Genomic DNA, 21065 nt, shown 5'->3' on the forward strand with positions numbered 1-21065 from the left:
ACAAAGCAGTAGAATGGGAGAGAAAGAAAATACAAGTTGTTGCTGATATAGAGCTGCCAGTAGATAATGTAGGAGAAAACAAGTAGTGAGAGAAAAGAAAATACAGTATGGCCTAGCTTGGTAATGATGCTGTTAGGAAAAAGCAGCAGGAGGGAATCAACTTTGTTTCCCTTAAGATTTCACTAAAATAGCAAGTTAGGGAGTTTTTACCCAGAGTCAAGGCAGCATTTGACTTCTTAACAGGTGGTAGTCTCCTCCCCCAAGCATGTTTGTGGGAAGGGCTGGTCTGGTTCCCTACACACACAGACCTGGTTGTAACACTCAGTTTGTCACAAAGATATTGTCATCACCCACACAGACACAGAACGACCTTTTGGGCCCACTAAAGCCAATGCCTGCCCTAACTCCAGCAGGACCACAAGAAGCTGTTTCCAACCTTTTGCCTAGAAGTACCAGTTCAGGAAGTCTCCAACTCTCATAGGAGCAAAAAACCTTTTTCTAATACAATAGACCTGCAAATAAAAACTGCAGAACAGTCTCACATGCAAACACTAGAAAGAAATTATATATGTGAGGGAGAGGCAGAGCTTAAGGGTTTAAATCACTCCTGAGTTAAGCACTCTCAGCTAAACACATGGTATTTTAAACAAAACAAAACAGAAAAGCCTCCAGGACAGGGAACTACTTTGCATCCAGTGTGTGAAGTTTCTAAAACCTGTTGTCTAAAATGACAGCACTCTAAGGCAAAATTTCTCCTGGTGCCCTATGCACACCACAAGAGAGGAAGCTGCAAACTCATACTTTGAGGAAAGCCAACAGTGAGAGGTTGTGGCAGTGTGTTGGCAACACTTGGTGACACGATATCCTCCTGGCTGGGAAAGAGCTCTGTGCACAGAGTCAGAACACAACAAACTGTGAGGCACGAATAAATAACGAAAGGGCAGTGATGGATGACAGCAGATCTGTCTCCAGTGGAATTATTGGGGAGAATACTGAAAATTCTTTCCCTCTTAATATATTAAACTCATTGTTTGGGGCCGAGTTGAGGCTGCCAGAAAAGCCTTTTAACACAGCCAGCATAAATTTCAGTGGGTGTTTGAAGCAGGAGAGCCTGGGTTGTTGAAAAAGCAGCCCCCAGAAAGGCTGCTGCCTGCAGAAAACACATCAGCTCTGCTCAGCTGGGAAATCATTTGATCTATTTTATACCATCCACCCCGTCACTGAGGAGGCAAATATGGGTATGAAATATGGACACAGAGCAAAACATAAAAAGAGACTTAATAAAATGAGTAATCATGTTTTCCCTAAACCCTCTCATGCAAGCAGGAGGCACTAACATCATAAATTCAGCACAGTGCCCGTTTCAGTGTGTGGGAAAGGGAAAAAGCCCTGGAGCCAGGCCCTGTGAGCACATCCCTGCAGAGGCTGTCTCAGGAGGCATGGAGAGGGCAGGGTGAGGAGCTGGCACTGTGGCCAGAGGCAGGGGGTGACAGGGATCTGGAGCTGCTCCGTGCCAGGCAGAGAGAACTGATGGAAGAGTCAAACACAGCTGGCCCAGCACAACCTTCCGAAATTCAGCTCTAGTCCTCAGTGACAAATTTCCAGTACTTTATGCTACTCCTCAGTACATCAATAAATTAAAAATAAAAAGCAAGAAAATAAGAAGAAAGGACACAGCCAAAAAGAAGTAACCAAGAGCCCAAGGATCCCAAACAAGCTGGTGTTAGAAGCATTAACTGATTATTCTCTGGCATTTTAAATTCCAGTGTTTAAATTCCAGTTCACAAGCCTGATAAACGCATGATCCTACAGCACCAAAGATAAAACATAATAATATGTATAGTCTTTACACCCAGACACCCACAACATCAGAAAGTTGCAGCTTATTTATAAACACGATTTTAAAAAGATTAGTAGAAAATTGGAAGTGCAAACATTTTTATTTTCCCAAACTATTGTAAACTTCTGGCTATTCAGCCCTTAGCCTAATCTATTCTCTGGCTACTTCACAGAGATGACATGAAAACACTGATTAACTCACAGCCAGTGCTAGAATTCAAGCTGTAATACAGGCACAGAACCATCGGGACTGTGGACACAGACAAGGAATGAGAACTGAAGCCAAGGACACACATTTGAGCAAGAGCAGAAAAAATGAAAGCAGACATGACACAGTGGGCTGTGAAGAATTACACTTGGAACGCTGCTGCTAACAAGTCTCCCTCCATGTGGAAGTCTGATTATACCTAGGTTTTCCTACAGGAAGATCAAGAACAAGTGCAGGACTCTGAACCTTCTCCACTGAAGTTGGTGGCAAAACTGCCACCAGCTCCACTTGGAGCAAGAGTGAGCCCCCAGGCTTAAGGATCAAAACATGCATTCCAAAATGTTACGTGTAGATGCAGTGCATTAAATCAAATAGAGGAAATCCAGCAAGCAAGGTAGAATATAAAGCACTATTATTGTAAAAAAGTGCATGTTTCCCACAGAAACCCATCCTGCTGATGGACACCAGGACCTGGGGACAGCATGCTAAGGAGATATCTCTTTTTCCTTTAGTGGGAACTGTGTTTTGCTTCTGTGCAGCTCAGGCACAGGGGAGGGAAGGGCACATTCTGCTGGCCACAGCACCTTTTACACTGAGAGCTTTTGAGCAACCAGAGTACTGAAAAATAACCCTCATCCCCCATCTGGACCTGATGTGGTGCCCACACCAGGCTGCTGCTGGACTTCTCTCGCCCTGAGTCTCAGTGAGCGTGGCTCTGATGCTGTCAATGGATTCTCTCATGTTTAAACATCAGCCTACCTGCTGCAAGAGCTCTTTCTCTCCTGAAGGACAATTTTAGCAGTGTAACATATGTTCAGAAACTCTTTACCTTAGGCTTTTCATCCAATATTTGCTGACGGATCTCCTTGTGTTTTTCTACAAGTTTCTCCTGCCTTTTACTCTGAGCATCTTCTAGCTGTCAGAAAAGAGCAGAGAATCTTTTTTCAGAGCTTGCACATCCTCACTCTCCCACCTCCTACCCAACAAACATTCCACCCATCAAAATTAAAACATTATCATCGAAACTATGAACAATTCCAATATAAAATCACACACCACTGCCTCAAGCATCACTGAGCACGACTGTTCAACAGTTGGGTGTGGACATGAAACCTCAGACTTCATACTTGAGGTTCAGGATCAGAAATGCCTAAAGGACTTACTGCAGACTTCTAATGTTATTAAATTATAAATCTTGGGCTTCACTTAATAATGCACTCGGACATAAAACCTACTTAATTTGCTAATTCTTAAGGTTGCTTCCTAAATCAAGGCTTTTCTAAGCAAAAACGGGCCAACTTTTGAACCTAACTACCTTTGCATTGAAATTTAGAGGAGAATTCAGTGGCTGCATACATTCCATAGTGATTTCACACCCCAAAGCACTGCAGTGCACAATTTCAGCCCAGTGTGAGCCACCTGCAGCTGCAGAAAAGCTAACAACTGTAATGGAATTCTTTGATTTGTATTTACAGAACTCACAGAATGCTTTTTACATTTCAGTAACTGTTCAAACGCAATTAAAGTTAAAATATACTCTGCAATTAAATGTTCATTGACTTTCCTTATGCAATCTTTGCATTCAGCACACAGCAGCAAGCCCATTTAAAAAATGGGTGCATTTTCCATGAATACACACAGGATATTCAGAGATGAAATTGTATTAAAATCTGCCCTGCTCAGCACCATCCCCCAAATGCTGACTAACAATTAATGAGGACCTCTCTGAAATCCCAGTTTTCCTTTAACTGGAATGTGAAGCAAAGTCTACACTGCATCTGCTAAAAGTCAGCAGGTGTGGAATCTTTATGCTGAAGCTTAGAATCTGCAGTTGAATATAATCTAAAAGGTGAAAGGTGACATTTTATCCCCCCAGGTGCAGAATAAACCCCTGGCCTGACATACCCTCTTTATGTACTGCACCACCTCCTGGATGTAGGACCGGATCATTTCCGTCTTCTCCCTGGGGGAAGCATTCCACCAGTTATTGAGTCGATAACATCACACCAATGTATTTTAACCCCCTGCAACTCTTTGCCAAATCAAGGCCATGTTTAAGGACCCACCTAATTAACTTTTCTGCACTCTCTGATCTGGTCCTTGTACCAGGCCACACCTTTATTACATGAAGGGCTCAAACTTCCCCATGAACTGCACAACATCCCCCTGCTCTTCCCCCAGCAGGCTTTTCCCACAGGGTAATGCCACGTTTTCCAAGTGCTGGTGGTGTTCCCAAAGTCTCAAATGTCAGCGTGGGAGCTGCAGCGCCATGAGCAGAGGCACAGTGCCACGGTGTGGCAGAGGAACAGCCTCTGCCAGAGCAGGCACTGCTGGTGACATGCAGGGACAAAGCTCCCACAGGAGCAGGGCAGGCACGGCTTGGCCCCCAGGCAGAGCTGAACTCAGGGAAATGGAACTTTATGTCACTCTCTGAGCCAGTTATTTGGTAACCATCGGTCAGAGGCTGAACACAAGATGCCCAAAGTGGTAAATGCACATAAAATAACAATTTGTGGCTACTTCAGTCAACCAGTTTCAGGACAGTTACTCCAAATCACTGATTGCCTCAGCCAAGACCAGTGAACTGCTCCTCAGGTGGCACTAAAATCAGGTGGGTTTAGGCAAGCCCTGGGTGGGTGTAAAAACATTAAGTAAGAACAATTAAAACAATGGATTATTATCTCTGTGCAATATTCTTTCCCAAATTTGTGTAAAAGCTTTAGATGAACAACAGTGTAGCCAGAGTGATTCAAAAGGGATTCACCAGAAGGTCTCACTCCTCTCTGCCCTACTCCCAGAGTGAGGACAAGCTGTGTCACAGACACAGGGGGAAAGCTGACTTCCCCATGGAGTTCCCATCTCACCTCTCCAAAGAGGTCTTTGAAAAGCCTGACAGAGGAAAGTCCTTGGGAAAAATGAGGGAAAAAATGAAAAGGAAAGGAGAAAAGAACTGCTACTTGTCTGTCCCTGAGCCTTTCTCACTAGTGCCTCATTTACCTCTCAGCAAATCATTTCCTACTGCAATTGATTTTTACTGCTGCAGCATTTCCGTAATGGCCAACTGCTTTTTTCTAATATGAATTCCATGCCCTCTGACCAGCTCTAACCATATTAAGTATTTCTCCCTCTTTTTCATAATAAATTATTCCCATCTTTTTTTATTTAATAGGATGTTTATTGAAATTTTTAATGTGTTGATTCTTAAACTACCTGAAACACTTCACTGTGTGTGTGATTTCCTTTCAGTGTTACCAAATACACAGATTCTCTCTTGAGAGGCTCCAAAACCTCTATCAACCCATTTACCTGCAGAAAACCAAACACAGTTGTGCCTTTGTTACATGGTAAACCTCAAACATTAGAGGGTTTCTTTTTTTGTTTGTTTTGTTTTGTTTGTTTCTCTTGTATTTTTAACTGCTCTAAAGTAAAGACTGGTAACAAGAATAGCAGTGCAAGATTAAAATGCTCCATTTTCTTTTGGAGTTGCTTGCCAAAACAAATGAAGGAGGACAAACAAACCGAGATCCTGTGCCCTTGGGAAGAACATAATCAACTTGCACAAGTACAGTTTGTGTTGTCTGGTGGTGCATAAATGGAATTAGCATTGCTGTGCCTGCGCAGGGCCACTGCACCCTCAGAGCTCAGCTTTCCCCTGTCACCCCCCCAGAGTGCCACCGTCACTGGATCATTAGCAGTGTCTGAGGGGAATTTATCCCAAAAGCAGAGTGAACCTCCCAGTGTGGTGTGGCCACTTCTTCTGGAGAGCAGCCTTAATGGAGTTAAGAAGGAAAGACAACTCACAAATAGAAATCCAAGTTAAAATGAAATCAAACCCTGCGGGAACGGGAGCACTAAAGCTATTTGTGCTTAGAGGAACAGTGCCTGGATGAACAGCATTTTGGGGAACTGCTCCATCAGGTGCTCCCAGGAACATCCCCACTCCCCACAGCAGCACCTCTGCTTCTGGCCCAGGCTCTCCCTGCTCATGGAACAGGAGACTGCATTAGCCCCAGGGAATGAAATTATTATCAGGGAAAGGACTCTGGTGAGGCCTGACTAAAGCCTGCCTTGTATTTCGCATTGACGCCTTCCTTTGATTTACCAGCTGTGAAAAATCTTGTATAAGGATATGGATCTAGGGATAGACTTACTCTTCCATTTGATTTTTATCCTTGGACTTTGCTTCTGTGATCTTCTCCTGCCTCTTCTTGTCCATTTTTTTCTTCAGTTCTTTCTTTTCTCTAAAATATAAAATATAAAGGGAAGTTCAAAAAGTATCTAAACAAATCTCACAAGGAACAGCAATCAATGATAAAGGGAACAGCACTTACTTTTCACATGTTTCTTTCAGTTTCTTTAGCTGGTTGTTCTGACACTCCTCTGCTACATCTGTCAGCTTCTGAATTAGCTAAAAAAAAATCCCAAGAAATAAAAATATGTATTTTCAGCTAAATATCATAGAGGCAGCTAAATTTCCTCAAAAGTCTGCAGCAGACGTGGCAGTGTTACGCCATTCCCAGATTAATTACCGACGATCAAAAGTCAGTAAACATTATTATCAGTGTAAACACATTATTAACTTGTGGAGTTCAGCCAGACTGGTGCATATCCAACTCACCCAGAAACTGCTACTTCTCTGTACATCAAGGTGATACACTTTCACAATATTAAATGTAAAACCAAAATATATTTCAAGTATTTTACCTTTGCTAGGAATGAAAATGCCTGTGATAAATCATAAGGGGTCACGAATTGAATTTACACAATGCTAATTGCAAACTGAATTCCTGTGTCACTGAACATTCAAGGCTTTCTGTGAGGGCTGAAAACATCCCTCTTGTAATGAGGATTATTATAAGGAATGGTTTGGATTTCAGGGTGGTCAGGGGGACATTGAAAATTCAGGCATGACAGCTATGAAAGCCAAGCACGGAGAAGCATAACCTACATTTTGATCACAGAATGAAAAAGATCTGAGTCATTGGTTTGAAATCTGCTGTGGGTCCATCTCTTTTGTGCCCAAACCAGTAACAAAAGCCACACCTGTGGTGGGGATGCTGACAGGAGAGGAGTCATGGGCAGAGCGTCTGTGCCAGTTCAATGAACAGTGAATGAAGTGGGAAATGGGACCCATTCAGTTTGATCACCCTTCTAGTTTAAGTCTGATTTTGTAAAATCACCCTCTCAGGGTGATGAACCAGGAATGTATAACAAGGCATAGCTGGTCTGATCCAACTTTTCATTCCTTCGATAAAAGCAGAGAGGTACCAACAATAGGCTCCTGTCTAAAAGAAAGCCATCAGAACGAACCTCTCAGCTGAAAGGCAAATTTTAATTGCAACATTAACTCCTGCACAGCTCAGAGAGAAAACTACCTGAAAGTTCTGTGCTAAAAAATGAATTTGCTCTGCCACCACCTAACTGGATAATGCCAGAAATGTAACTTTGCTTTGAGAAATGCCATTTCCCATTTTGGAATGAGAAATGAGTTACCTCACAAGATAAGCCCAACTATGTGGGTCTAAAATGGTTCTTTTTTATAAAAATTCAAATCTCTGAAATGAAGCCACCAGCTGTTACTGGGATGGGGACTGTCCCCCTGTGGTGCAGGTAACTGTGTCCCTACAGGCACCCTGGAGTAGCTGTGATTCACACAGGGATGGGGAAAAACATGGCACCACTTGGGAGCCGCAGCTCTGTGCTGATCCACAGGAATGAATCTGTGCAGAGGCCTTGCTGAGCAATATCCACACACAAATCACTCCTCTGACCTGCTCTTTTTGGGTGGCAGGGCAGAGGAGAAAAATCACTTCACCCAACGGGAGTGAAGCAAAATGTCAGGTAATAGAAAAAAATGCAAGAGGGAGTTGTTTGCAGTTGAGGAAGAGTTTGCACTCCCATAATACCCTTTAAAAATGTCATTCCTGCCTAAGAACATCCATTAGCATCAGCTTCCATCTGCCCAAGCTCCTCTATTTCAGCTTAGAGGGCCTATGATCATGCTGTAGTTGTCAGCCAGACTCCAGCTGTAAAAACAAAGCTTGGCTTGGACCAATGAATGCGAACTATTTCTTCACCACATACAGAATATGTCCTGCGTCCCCTTAAAGCATTCATCTGCCACAGGAGCACTCTTTGGCACAACCCTCTGTCCTGGGGAATGTTTGAATCTGTTTTCATGGTGTTTCGATTCATTTTCTGGCTAATCCTGCCTCCCTGTGTGTTTCATGTTGGAAAAAGTGGCAGAACAAAACAGGAACATCATCCAAAAGCTGCAGTAAAGCCAGAGTTATGTAACCAAAGGTAGCAGTAATCCTGTTGCCTTTGTGCCTTCCACCCAAAGCCTTCCAAGCTGTTGGAAGTGTTAGTGACAAAGTGACACAACAGCCCCTTGAAGCTGCAGCAGAACTCAGGGAAGTGAAGCTCTGAAAGGGACTCCAAGTAGGAGAAAGCCCCAGGTGATGAGAATTTGTCCTGGTGCCGTCAGTGCTCACCCCGACCCTGACACCACAAACCTACCAGCTTGATGTGCTCTCGTTTCTGGTACTTCTCACTGTAATACTGCTCCTGCCTGAGGTTCAGCAGCTGCTGCTGCTGCTTCTCCTTCAGCTCCACGAGCTTCTGGGTCATCTCGGAGTCGAGTGCAGCCAACTCCTGCTCAATGGTGGAAGAACTGTGATCGGGGCTGCTCGTCTCAGACCTGCAAGGACACAGCACACCCCGAGGGGTCTCAGTCACCCGGCACCTGCACCCTGCCTTTATTTATTTCAATTTGCCTTTTTAAGTCAGATATTTATAACTAGTCCATTAATAAATTCCTCAGCACCACACACAGAGCAAGAAGACAGGTGATTTTAGCCCTAGTAAGTTCAATAATTTAATTTTTTTAAAAATTATTAGCAGTTTATTAATGGGATGGCCACTGCTTTTAAACCTCATTTCACTGACCCACCAGGGTGATGTCAACCAGACTTAGTGTAAGTGAGCAATAAATGCAACAGCCAAGATTTCCCACGAACAGATGCTCATAGAACTTGTTTACCCACTTCCAGACATAACTTGAACTTCAAAGATGCACAGTTCTCAGCAGAAAGGGTGAATGCTGAATATTTTGGAAACCGAGTCATCCCTGCACGCACTCAGCAATAAATTTAAGAGCTTAACTTTACATCTGCACTTACAAAATGCTGCACATGGTAGGAACATCCCTTTATTTGGTGTTTTGTCCCCCCTTCAGGAAATACCATGCATAGCACACACAGGAAAGTGCTTCATGGGCTGCTGACTTCAGAAGGGAAGTTCACACCCCAGTGGGGAGCAAACCTCAGGGAGGCAACCCTCAGGAGCAAGGGAGAAACGCAGTAAGGAAGCTAAAAAGCAACTCTAAGGAACAGCTTGGGTCTATTTTATTCTTTCTTAAGACAGAAGGAAGGATGGATGTAACTGTGAAAGGAGATATGATGACACTAAACTGCTCAAGAGAAAAATAAGCAATAAACCCAGTATCACTCTCAAGCCAACACTAAACCAAACCCAAGGAAAATACATTAAAAACTAAGATGATGCTCTGTCCCTGCTCTGCTGCTGTGCTTATTGCCATGCTCAGGTGCTAAATCAGTTGCCTGGGAAACCTCAGAACAGCGCAGGAGATGGACAAAACAACAAAACCTTGAACAGGGAGGGTTGACATGGGGAGAAAAATGAGTTTGTTCCTCAGAAATGTGCCGAGATTACAATGCAGAGAACTGGCTCTGCCTCTCTTCTCTCTCCCAGGTTCAAGTGTGCAGCTGCTGTCACTTAGAGTTACTTCACCCGAAATAATGTGATCCTGCTTTCATCCATCAGAGGACACGAATCCCAAGGTAGCCTTGTTTTATTTCTTGTATTTTTATTGTATTTGAATATTCTGCTAAGAGGTTAAGTGGTGTCAGTGTGATGGGTGAAGGTAATTTAAATATTACAGAGCCAGAAGACAGTATTAATGAATATTACAGTCAGCATATGATGCCATTACACAATACATATTTTAAAGCTGACATTTCTCTTGTATTTCTGGAAAAAAGAAATCAGGCCTATTTCTAAGCACTGGCTAAAATACTGACTGCTTTTTATGGAACATGATCATTAAAGAAACTTCAGAGCAACACCAACAAAACACTTGTGCATGTGTATAAATAAATATTTCAACCTTCCTGTAGACAATGGCTTTACTGAATCTTGGCTCAATTTTAGACAAGGGCATAAAGCAGAGATTGCTCCTGACCAGAGACAACACATTTTTATGGCCATCTGATACAGGGACTCCGGTGAAGTAGTGATTTGTACTTGGCAGTTACAAGCAAAGAGTGTCAGCAATAATTTAAAATGATAAAAATCCCCTTTTTCCTTGGGATGTAGTGTTCTATTAGAAGTCTGCTGCTTGAGATAATATGTACTTGCAAGTTTGAAAATCCTTGAAAATATATTCCTGCGTTTTTTAAAATTCAACCTCCAGACTTGTCTGTATGTGCACATAAAACTTCACATCTCTGACACCACTGTGGCAGCTCCACGTAGGAGACTGCAGGGTTTTACTGCCTGACATCATGAATAGTTTGCAGTCAGATCACAACACAGTAAAAAACCCAAATCCTTTTTTGCTCAAAAACAAGTGAGTCATTTTATTTATTCAGCTTGATTTTCTGCTTAAATGTGAATAGGAGAAAAGACAGAAATGTGCTGTTGTTTTGCCTGCCACTGTCTGTCACACGTTTTGGTGATGGAAAACACTGCAGATAAAATATCCTTGTGCTTGCAGATGACAGCCAGTCATTAAGGGAGTTTGTTAAACTCAAGTACAGAACCTGGAAGCCTGAAAACTGGCAACAGTTTAAGCCAGCTGAACACAGATATACTGGGAGTGTCAAGCTCTTATTAAGCCAAATGACATTCTGTCATCAGGAAAGCATAAATGAGTAAGCTCCTGCCCAGGGACAAGTTATGGCCTGAGTCCCAGTCATTTACATTTAGAGGTACTATCAACAAGGGTGGCAGCCAGAGCAGGCTTGCAGCTTTTTTCTCTGATCATCTCCTACCAAAAAGTAATTTTTTTTAAAGTTCATTCAATATCATCGTATTTAAGAACTGCAGCTGCATCAATTTCACATAAAAATTAAGAGGATTTTTGTGCTTATCTAGTTACTTTAAAAAATAAATGATGCTAAGACAAACAGGATGCACCAATGGGAGAAATAAAAGTTCAATTGCAAGAGTATCTGACCCTGATTGGCTCTGTGTGTGCATATGCTTTGCCAGGAGTTATGAATTGATCTTTATTAACATGCAGTTCCTCACCATAGGAACAAGGCAATAACTGTGGAAAGGTTAGTAAGAAGTCATTGCCGTTTTTGCATTTAAATTGATAATAACAAATAATTAGTAAATAAATAATATAAAAATTGTATCAGCACAGAGAAAGACACAGGGTGCAAGGCTTGGGAAGAGAAAGCACAGAAGGGGTGTTCATGCAGAGGCAAAGCCAGGCAGTCGTTAAGAGATCCCCAAGTGTTCTGGATCACTCATGGTTTAAACAGCAGTCAGATGTTTATAATCTCCAGGTGTTTCTTTCCCCTAATTCTACACCTGATGCCTTCAACCGTAGTGTGAGTTTTTCCAAGGCTCTAACTGGGAGCCAATACTCTCATCCACCGTTAACGAGGAATGTGCTGCTTTTGGTTTTTTCTGTGCTCTGTCACCTCCCTATGAGTTCTCTACGGTAAGGGAAGGCCCAAGTAAAGATCTCCAGCAGCACACTGCTGAGGCAGGCTGTGCTTAACCCACCTTTTCTTGCTGTCCCTTTTTGCAGTTTTCTCTAGCACAGCCCTCCGCCGCAGGTAGTCGTTCTGGATCTCGTTGTACTTTGCCGTGTGCTCTTTGATAAGGTCGGTGGTTTTCTTGTGGTGTCTCTTCACCAGGTCCTTCATTTCCTTGTAGTGCTTCTTCTGAAGTTTCACAAAGGCCTTCTGTTGTTTTAGCTCCTCAATGGTCTGTGCTTCCACTTCTGCAATGATAATAACAAAAGTCACTTCACTTTTCCAGCAGTGTAGGATTTCAGTCAGAGGAGCCAGGGATTGCCGTGAGCAGGAATGAAACAAAACCTGCTTGTCTACTGTGGGTAAAGGGAATACGGCACAAACTAACTGAGTAGTTTTACCTGAAATAAGCTAACTGGATAGAAAGCACTGTGATAAAATGGTTCCTCTACTATTCACTACATTCAGAACAAATTTAGCTTCTGTTCTCACAATAATGCTGCTCTTTTTTCTGCATTAGATGGTAACTTGGTGCTCGTGAAACTACAACAATTTTTTAAAAATTCCCTGTTGGCACCCAATCTCATGAAATGCGCCCAAACATTGAATACTGCAAACCTGAGGAAGAATGCTTGGCATGTGCATTTTCTAGGAGTTACTGCAGTGCTAATCCTTGGAAGAAATGCCTAAGCCAGGTGGCCTATTTCATAAAAAAAAGATGTTTTTCTTGACAAAAAGCTTATCATTTGTGCAGTGTAACCTGTGTATTTATTACCTGTGAGGACACTCTGGATAAGATCTTCTGTCTTTGCAGGTGCTTTCACCGAACCTAGAGGTAAAAGAGATGTTTAATTCCAATTCTTTTAAAACATCAGCCATGACTGTGCTGCTTGACTGAGGGTTAAAACATGGCAGGTGACCCAGGACACACCTTGACATGGCAGTTATTCATCATTGGAGAAAATGCATCTTTTGAGCAGGAGAGGAGCAACATGGAAAACATCTGTGACCCAACACAGAAAGGTGACCTTCCAAAAACCCACCTGAGCTGTGTTGTTTTACTTATAAGGAGGATTGAACCACTCACACAAGTCATTTGAGTGGCATTAGGCTGACAGTACAACTATATTACGTATTATGATGTCAGTGCCAAATTCCTGCACACAGGATGAATCCAGCTCCTTGGAAGTCAGTCACATCATGCCTATAGAGACTGCAGTCATAAAATTATAAACACTGTGTTTAACAAGCATTTCCTTTAGCATATGTGTCAATACAAAATACAGAAGTGCCTAAGCCTGTATTTCGTGTGTGGAATAAGATGTATAAATACATGCATAAATTAGGCACAGCTGTAAAAACAATTCCAAAAGATTCCTGCACTTGCAACAACATCAACAAAAAAACCTGAGCATGTTTTCTTGCTTGTAATGAACTTCATTTCCACCACTAGAGCAACTGTTAAGTAGCAGGTATTTGTATATTTGAAGATTTGCAGAGAAAAGTGGTGGGAAAGTTTCCACCTATTTTAGACAAACAAAACAAACACACACAACTTCCCAGCTTTGTTCTTTAAACACAAAGCACTTCAAAAATTATTATCCAGACTTATTTTAAAAAGATGGGACTTTTTTTTTCTTTTCCTTTGTTTTGTTGTTTGGTTTTTTTTACCTGGTGCTGGCTGGCTGTGGACAACCTGAGTTGCTGGTTTCGGTGTGAGGGAGGCAGTGAAATTTACCCCATTTTCTGCTGGTGTTGGCCTGGGTTCATTGTTAGCTTCAGATGGTGCATCCCCGTGGTCAATCTGAAACCACATGATAATTCACATTATTCTTCCCAACTAGCAGACTTAATCTATTTGCAGGTCCAGTTCAGCCTGGTTTTTAAATGTAAAATTCTGCAAATGTTGTATCTAAAAATCATTCTAAAAGAAAACAACAGAAGAAGATATCCTTAGGAGCTGTGGTAACCCAGGTGGCTCATTTGTGCAGGGTAAATTTCAGGCAGAAATAGAGCATGTATTATTCTGAAAAAGTATTTTAAGCAGATATAACTCATCAGGGACATTTTTCAGTACAATATATATTAGCTGCACCAGATGTGAAGGCTGTATTTTAGTGAAGAGCCACAAAATCTTTCTAGAAATAACGTAGATGCTGGCAGGAGAATGCTCCTCAAATCCCTGCTGTGAACAAAACGTGTGCACAAAATTGCTTCTAAATTTCACAGATACACACAGCACTACCATTTTCCACCATTCTCACAGAACAGAGACATCCTTCTGACTCCCAGGATCTTACCTTCTTGTAACTATACTCCAAGGGTAATATGTAAACAGTACCTCCATCCTGCTGCATGAACACATCTGTGGTATCCAAAGATTTAAGCATTTTCCACCATCTTTTCCCTCTCTCCAGTCTCCTCAAGGCTCAGGCTCGCAGCGTGCATGGTACTACACACTGACCATCTGAAATGGTCCCTGTGACCATCAGGTTTTAAGCAGGCACCCGGCACTCAGCAAACAGAAGGTCATTCAAAGCAATTTTTATTTTGAAATGGCCAGGCCTCACTTCCTGCTGTCCCTGCAAGGGGCCAGTTGCCATGGTGTCCCAGGGAAGTTTTGGATTTGTTCCTTCAGCTGCTTCCATCTCCCTCTTTGATGGTAATCACATTACATGCAGAGGCAGGATACCACAGTTGTCGGGTTTTTTTGCCCCGTGATTACTCCCCACTTGAAAAATATCAGCCTGTGCTGCATCAGTAGAGGCAAAATGCATTTTGATCCAACTGTTTTGCCCTGCTCCTGCCGCTGATTTCCTTCAGCCTGACCCTGACACTACACTGTATATTGCTAAACAATTCCTGTCTCAACAGCCTATTCCTACCAGAATTACAGGAGGGAGATACTGTAGGCAGAAACACGATGCAATCGAAAACCAATGCCAACAACTTCATTTATATCAAACAGGAATGACTGCAACAAAATATGGAAAAACATGATTTAGCCAACATTTCTGACAGAGGAACAATGTGACAGGCAAAAGCTGTAGCTGTGACAAACACACACAGATGTGGTTATCCTCTCAGCTCTCCACAAGCTGCAGTTCATTAGTTTAATAAAAACAACGTTTGCTACACAGATCATCAACAGTTAACACAAATAAAGGCAGAATTCCTAACTTCTGGCATCACTGTGCCCCACTGCATGGAAAGTGGGTATTACCTTCTTTTGAGACCAGGTTTTTATGTGCTGTGAGATGCTGCATCTCAGCTCGTTGAGGAACTATTAATATAACCTGTCAGTCTAGGACATAAAACATCTGTTTTCAGAAACTGAAGCAGAAATGTGAGGCAGGATCACAAAGTAAATATGGAATAATTTTCACTACATCAAGCAATCTAATCTCATTAAAAAGCACTTTCTCTTCCCATAATTCATCCTACTATGCTAAAAGAATGCTAAAATAAACACAATTTTTCCTTAAAAAAAGGATTTTTCCTTTCAGGCTGTTTTTAAAACATGATGTAACCCAGCCTTCTAATTTAGAGTTTTAATATTCACATAAACTGGTTTCTATTTCACGTTGCCATGTCTTTTGCAATACAGTACATTTACTAAGCAGAGAGATGCATACCCACAGAGGAATCTATATGGTCTATTTTTATTTCTACAGAGAAAAGGAGCTACTTCAGGCTGGGATTAGTTCTTACCAAGGAACTCCTTGCCAATTTCTTTGGATTGTTCCTCCTGTCTGTAAAGGACACCAGGCAAGGGAAGAGAGGGCAACCTTCACTACCTGTATGCTCTTGGAGATTTACAATGTATTCATTTAAAGGTGCAAAACCCACGCTGCAGGCATTGCATTCCCCAAAACCAGCTCTTCTCAGGCCAGGCTGGAAAGCAAGAACCGACCAGAAAGGTTAAGGTAGGAATTCCTGTCATATTTATGATGGGAACTTTGTAAATAAATCCAGAAAGGATGCTGGAACTTCTGTCAGTTCTTCAGCATTCTTTGTTTATGTGATTACACTGACCATTAACAGACAAAGTAATGTGAAGCCTGAAGAAAGGCTGATTTATTTGTTCAAAACAATTCACTATTAGGTAGCTTACTTCACTGTTGTTCTGTGAGAAGCCTGGGGAACTTCCTAAAGAGGTTGAGTTTAAACTTCTACAGCAAGGAAAGCAAAGCAAAAACCTCTCAGTTTTCCTCTGACAGCTGCTCAGATCAGAAATGTGTGTGAGGGGAAGGAAAGAAGTATGGGGAGTGGAATCTGTGCTGGGAGACAGCTCAGCTTCGCACACAATCAATTATAGTGTGTAAGCTTGAACTGGGCATTGGAAATGTGAATCCAGGTGCAATTAGGTGCTCATTTCTGGCAAACACACTTGGGTTTGTTCAGCTGTGTTGCCAGTGAATGTACTTACAATTATTAATTGGTGTGATTGTCGTGGGCCAAAAAAAGTGAAGAAAACAGACTGACATGGTCAGGGAATTCAAGATTTCCAAGTACAGACCAAAATATCTTACCCAAAAAGTGCCTTTAAAATAGAAGGTAACAGTGGTGAATTCAGGTTGACGACACTTCCAGTGGCAGTTTTGTCCCTGTACCTTGGTGCTGCAGCTAACTCAACCATGACATATTTTTAGCAAAAGCACCACTACGATCACTACTGTTTTCTTTTACAAAGTATTTCTGTGCTTGTCCAAAACAAGCTCCTTTATCCTATGAGCTTCCAAGCCCCTCGACAGAGTAATCTTCCATTCACTGCAGAAGATACTCTACGACAAGAATTTTTCTAACTAACAAATAAGCCTGTACATACCAGGAAAATGTGTAGTTTTTCAAAAGTAAAAATGACCTCTAAGGTATTTAAAGGATTATGGTAAAAAAAGGCTTTGCTATTAATATAGAATCTCATGTGTAGCGTGTCCTAGATAAATATCTAAGATACTATTGAGCATTTCAGTGTCCTCATTCAGCAGAACTTGTGACACTGCACAAAGAGTAAATTGTTGGCTACTGAATTGTAATGACTTTTACTCATCTGGTCTGCTTTGGGAATGTATTCTTGGTTACAAAATCTAGTTCAGCGAGGTTTTGCACATCTGAGAATTGCAGAAGGCAGGCACCAGAGCAGAGGGCAGTTTAGGATTAAAAAGCATTTCTCTGTCTTTGCTAGAGACTGTGCTGAGAGCCTTCTGATCACTTGGTGTGCACAACACCTGGCACAGCCACCTTAGACAGACAAAGCTGATATTCTCAAACACTGCTGGAAGCCCCAGTGAGTGTCTGGAACAGAGAGACTGAATGTTTGAGCGTGCACAGTCCATCAGAAGCCACGGCTGAACTCAGTTATGCTCAGAACATCTGTGCATTTCAGTGCACAACACCTTCAATCATACAGAAAAATGGGTTCACAGCAGCAGGTAACCGTATAAATCCAGATACCTAACAACTAAAATTGTAGCTCCAATAGCTTTCAGCTCAGCTACAATAGGCCTGACCATTTATTTACTCCATGGTCTCCTCCCTCTTCATTGCTCTTTCTAACATCTGTGAAGGGTTGGATGAGTTGAACTCCAGAGGCCCCTTCCCACCTAAATTATTCCATGATTACCCTGTGTCTCTTTAGGACATGTTTGCTCACAGATAATCTATAGAGACACCATAAACTGAGACACACAAATGTTTCTCAACAGAATGACCTCTCCAGAGACAGTCAGAAATTCTGTAAAATTTTTAATATTTTCAGGAAAAGCTCCTGACACAGAGTTGTCTTTTTAACAAGGGGAACCAGTAGCACACTGGAAAACAACAGGCATTGACTCACAAAGATTTCAGTTGCTACAGAGCAAAGTTGCACAGCACACACATAACACAGTTTTTCATTTCTTTCACCCCTGAACAGCAACCTGCCCAATGCACACCACGCTGCCTTCAGTGAAACCACACTCACAGTGCAATGCTGCTGGGGTGTCGTGTGCCCCAGTCTCGTCCATGGTGAGATGTTTACAGGTGTTCACGTAATCAACATGTACAGTCCCCAGGGATTTTCAATATTTGTCTTTCTAAGCAAAGTAGGTGCTTTTAAATACTGTAGCATGATTTCCAGAGACTCAGAAACCTCCCTTACCTCTTTCTTGACCTCTTCCTCATCTTCCAGAGTCAGTGCAGCCAGCTGCTTAGCTCTCTGCTCCATCAAGTTTACATATCTGATTGGATTGGATAAGGCCTCAATCACATCTAGGAACAAGGCAAATACTTCAGTTTCAAAGCCCTGGTGTTATTGCCCCAGCACTCCTCAGGTTTTAAGAAGGAGGCAGAACAGTGTTTTTCACAGAAGACGGTCTTTCACTGCATGGCATTTAAACCTACCCTTGTTAAGAGCCAATGGCTATACACACTTCTCTCCCTCGAGCATGGCACTTTGCCTAGGAAACAATTACATACTCGTGTGTCCTGCACGCAAAGTGTCATTTGTGTTCCAGTGGCAAACGCCTGGGGTATTTCCTCCTTTGGAGTCTGCTGCAAGTAAGAGTTGGCCCTAATCCTAAGCCTCAGGCAAGTCACTGTAGATCAGGCCATCTGCTAGGAGTGAGGAGACAGAGTGATCCATCAGATGCAGACCTTTGCTCACAGGACTGTTATCCCAGCCTGGCAAGTCATCCACACTCCATGCATTTTGTGTTTCAATTAGCCTTTTTATTCCCCAGTAGGAAGATTACCTGCATACTACAGAGTTACCTGCGTAAGTGTCAGGTACGTAGTCTTTGACCTCTATGTACACAAAGAGAGCTGGCAGTGTCAAAGGCTGGTTCCTCTCATTCCTCAAGCAGATGTAGTGATAGCCTGCAAAGTAAGGAACAACCAGTTCACAGCATAAACCCTTCCACAGGCATTTCCAGTGCATCTCTGCTATCATTTGTTATTTATAGTGTGGCTCCAACTGACCAAGCAGCTCCAGGGACTTCTGGGAGGGAAAGGTTTACCTGAAGGGTTTCAGGGATAAGTGTACAGACTGCTGGAAAGGCACATGGCACTGTAGTTTAAAACAGTATGTTCTGTTTATTCTCACATATGTGACTGATGCTAAAAATGGTAATTTATTTAAATTTTTCATGTATTCTGTTTTATTACCTATGTCTGGAGTTTTTTTAGTTTAGTAGATCTTATTCCATTTTCAAAAGTGACTCTGGTAGTACTCAGCAATATGAACAGCCAAAGTAAAATGAGATATAACAGCCCATCCACACACAGGATCTAATTTTAAAAATACACAATGTGGCATGATGGCTACAGAGTGTGTTTGTGTGTATAAATCCTATTGTGTGACCATCCTTAGAAATAATTCTGTAAAAAGAAAAATTCCAGACTGTTTTGAAAGCTGGCTGTCCAACCTTTGACTGATCACTGTGTGGCACTGAGTGCCATGTCCAGTTTGGGAGCCACACATGAGGGAAGTGTCAGGATCCAAGTCAGGAGCAGGATGCATTTATCTGGGGGAATCCTCACTTGGCTGATGTGAGCAACTCTCTCTCCAAGTAATGGTTAAACCCTTGCTTTGGGAATAGTGACAAGTATGCGGATGGACAGCATGATATAACTTTCAATAGCATCTCAGAAAAGAGAGAAATTACATATTACAAATGGTTCTCAGTTCTCTCAACATCCTCCAGCAAGTTTTCAGCATGGACACAAACTCAGAGCAGCAGGCTGTTCTCCATCACATGCTGTAAAGTGATGATGCTGGAGCCACAAGGACAGAGAATGGGCCTGTGGGGAACAGCTCTGGGAAGACTGCACTTACCAGAAAAGGGAAATCCTTCCCACCCCCTTCTCCTCTCCCATCACCCATCTACCTTCCTCTGGCACTCAGCAGATCCTCCAGGAAACAGCTATATCCATTAATCCAGCAGAAAATGCAGCTGGCATAAAAAAGGTTTCTGCTGGATTGATAAACAGAGTTTGCTCATGAAAAAGGTGTGGAAATTCTTCTTCAGGAGTAATTTGGCCAACTGTCAGATATGGGGACATGTGAGCTTTGGGCTGGATAAGGCACAGGGTAGGTACAGATATTCTTCCTCTTCCACTGCGAGTGAAGCTGGGAGCATGTTCATGGCCCATATGCTTGCCCTAATTCAGCTTCCTCTCCTCACTGGAAAATCTGGCACTGAACTTGAACACTTCCCTTGCTCAAACTGCCGATGTCACTGCATCTTTCTGAAGCAGGATCTCTAACAAGTCTGTGGCCTGGAAAATGTGGCTGGAGTTGTCACACAAAGCAATTTTCATTTAAGTGGCCACTAATTATAGCAGAAATAGTATGATTTAGAAGAGGCCAATACTGATATTTTTCTTTTAATTTTCAGCAAGGAGAATGAAAGTAATTTTGGATTGATTTAAAGGTGTTACAGAGATATAACAGCTATATACAAATATATAGAGATAGGTCAGTCTTTCATGCATGTAGAAATTACATTGAGAGGAGCAGATTTTGCTTTCATTCCCAGCCACATCCCATTCTCACAAAGATGACAGATCAAAATTGGCTGTTGCTGCCCTTTTTCCTCTTAAAAGTGTGCAGTTGCACTTTTTAGCATAAACCTGTGAGCATGAAGTCAGTGTACTGGAGATAAGGAAGTGCCAACTATGCCTCCAATGCTTTAATTCCATTGGTTTTCCTGGATGGTTAAAAACTTAAATTTCTGGTGAAATAGGGTATGTTTCTTTTTTGAACCCAAGATAGATTATTCAAGTCCTCAGTTGCTATGAGGCTGCTGAGTGGCTGCTGATTTAGAGCAGTTGAGATTCTGCCTTGCTGTCTCTTTTAACCACACAATGTCTGTCTGGATGGGGATAAAGGTTTTACCTGGTCGAATTGCTGAGACCGGCAATATCCGATGGCCGATGAATTTCCCTCCTTCTTCATACACTGCTAACCTCAAACAGGCCAGGGAAGGTAAAACCACCTGGAAGGCAATATTGTTGCATTATTAACTTTCAGCTCTGGATGAAGCAGCTCCATAGGCTGCACAGAATACATGCTAAAATTTATCTAGTCATTGAAAGAAAAAAAAAAGCAACAATCCAAACCTAAGAGCTTCTCTGATTTATTTTCAACCTACTAAAAATAGTAACCTGTGCTTCTCTGAGCATGGGGGCAGTCAGGCACTATCGTTAACGAAATAGAGAAACGAAGTACACTAATTATAAGTTCATTA

At 42.2% G+C, this 21065-nt stretch overlaps 1 protein-coding gene across 3 annotated transcripts in view; it reads right to left on the reverse strand.

The window, feature by feature from the left end:
• PLCB1 (phospholipase C beta 1) overlaps positions 1 to 21065 on the reverse strand; it is a 352437-nt gene that overhangs the window by 53601 nt on the left and 277771 nt on the right. For all 3 annotated transcript variants that reach the window (XM_032103715.1, XM_032103716.1, XM_032103717.1), the window contains exons 21-31: positions 20714 to 20813; positions 18589 to 18693; positions 17978 to 18087; positions 13510 to 13642; positions 12614 to 12667; positions 11867 to 12086; positions 8567 to 8747; positions 6379 to 6455; positions 6199 to 6288; positions 3953 to 4010; positions 2877 to 2963 (exon numbers count right to left, since the gene is read on the reverse strand). In XM_032103715.1, coding sequence (XP_031959606.1) covers positions 2877 to 2963; positions 3953 to 4010; positions 6199 to 6288; positions 6379 to 6455; positions 8567 to 8747; positions 11867 to 12086; positions 12614 to 12667; positions 13510 to 13642; positions 17978 to 18087; positions 18589 to 18693; positions 20714 to 20813 — 1215 coding nt within the window. The remainder of the gene's footprint in view (positions 1 to 2876; positions 2964 to 3952; positions 4011 to 6198; positions 6289 to 6378; positions 6456 to 8566; positions 8748 to 11866; positions 12087 to 12613; positions 12668 to 13509; positions 13643 to 17977; positions 18088 to 18588; positions 18694 to 20713; positions 20814 to 21065) is intronic.

The sequence above is a fragment of the Corvus moneduloides genome, chromosome 3 (genome assembly GCF_009650955.1).
Source record: "Corvus moneduloides isolate bCorMon1 chromosome 3, bCorMon1.pri, whole genome shotgun sequence".
NCBI lineage: Eukaryota > Metazoa > Chordata > Aves > Passeriformes > Corvidae > Corvus > Corvus moneduloides.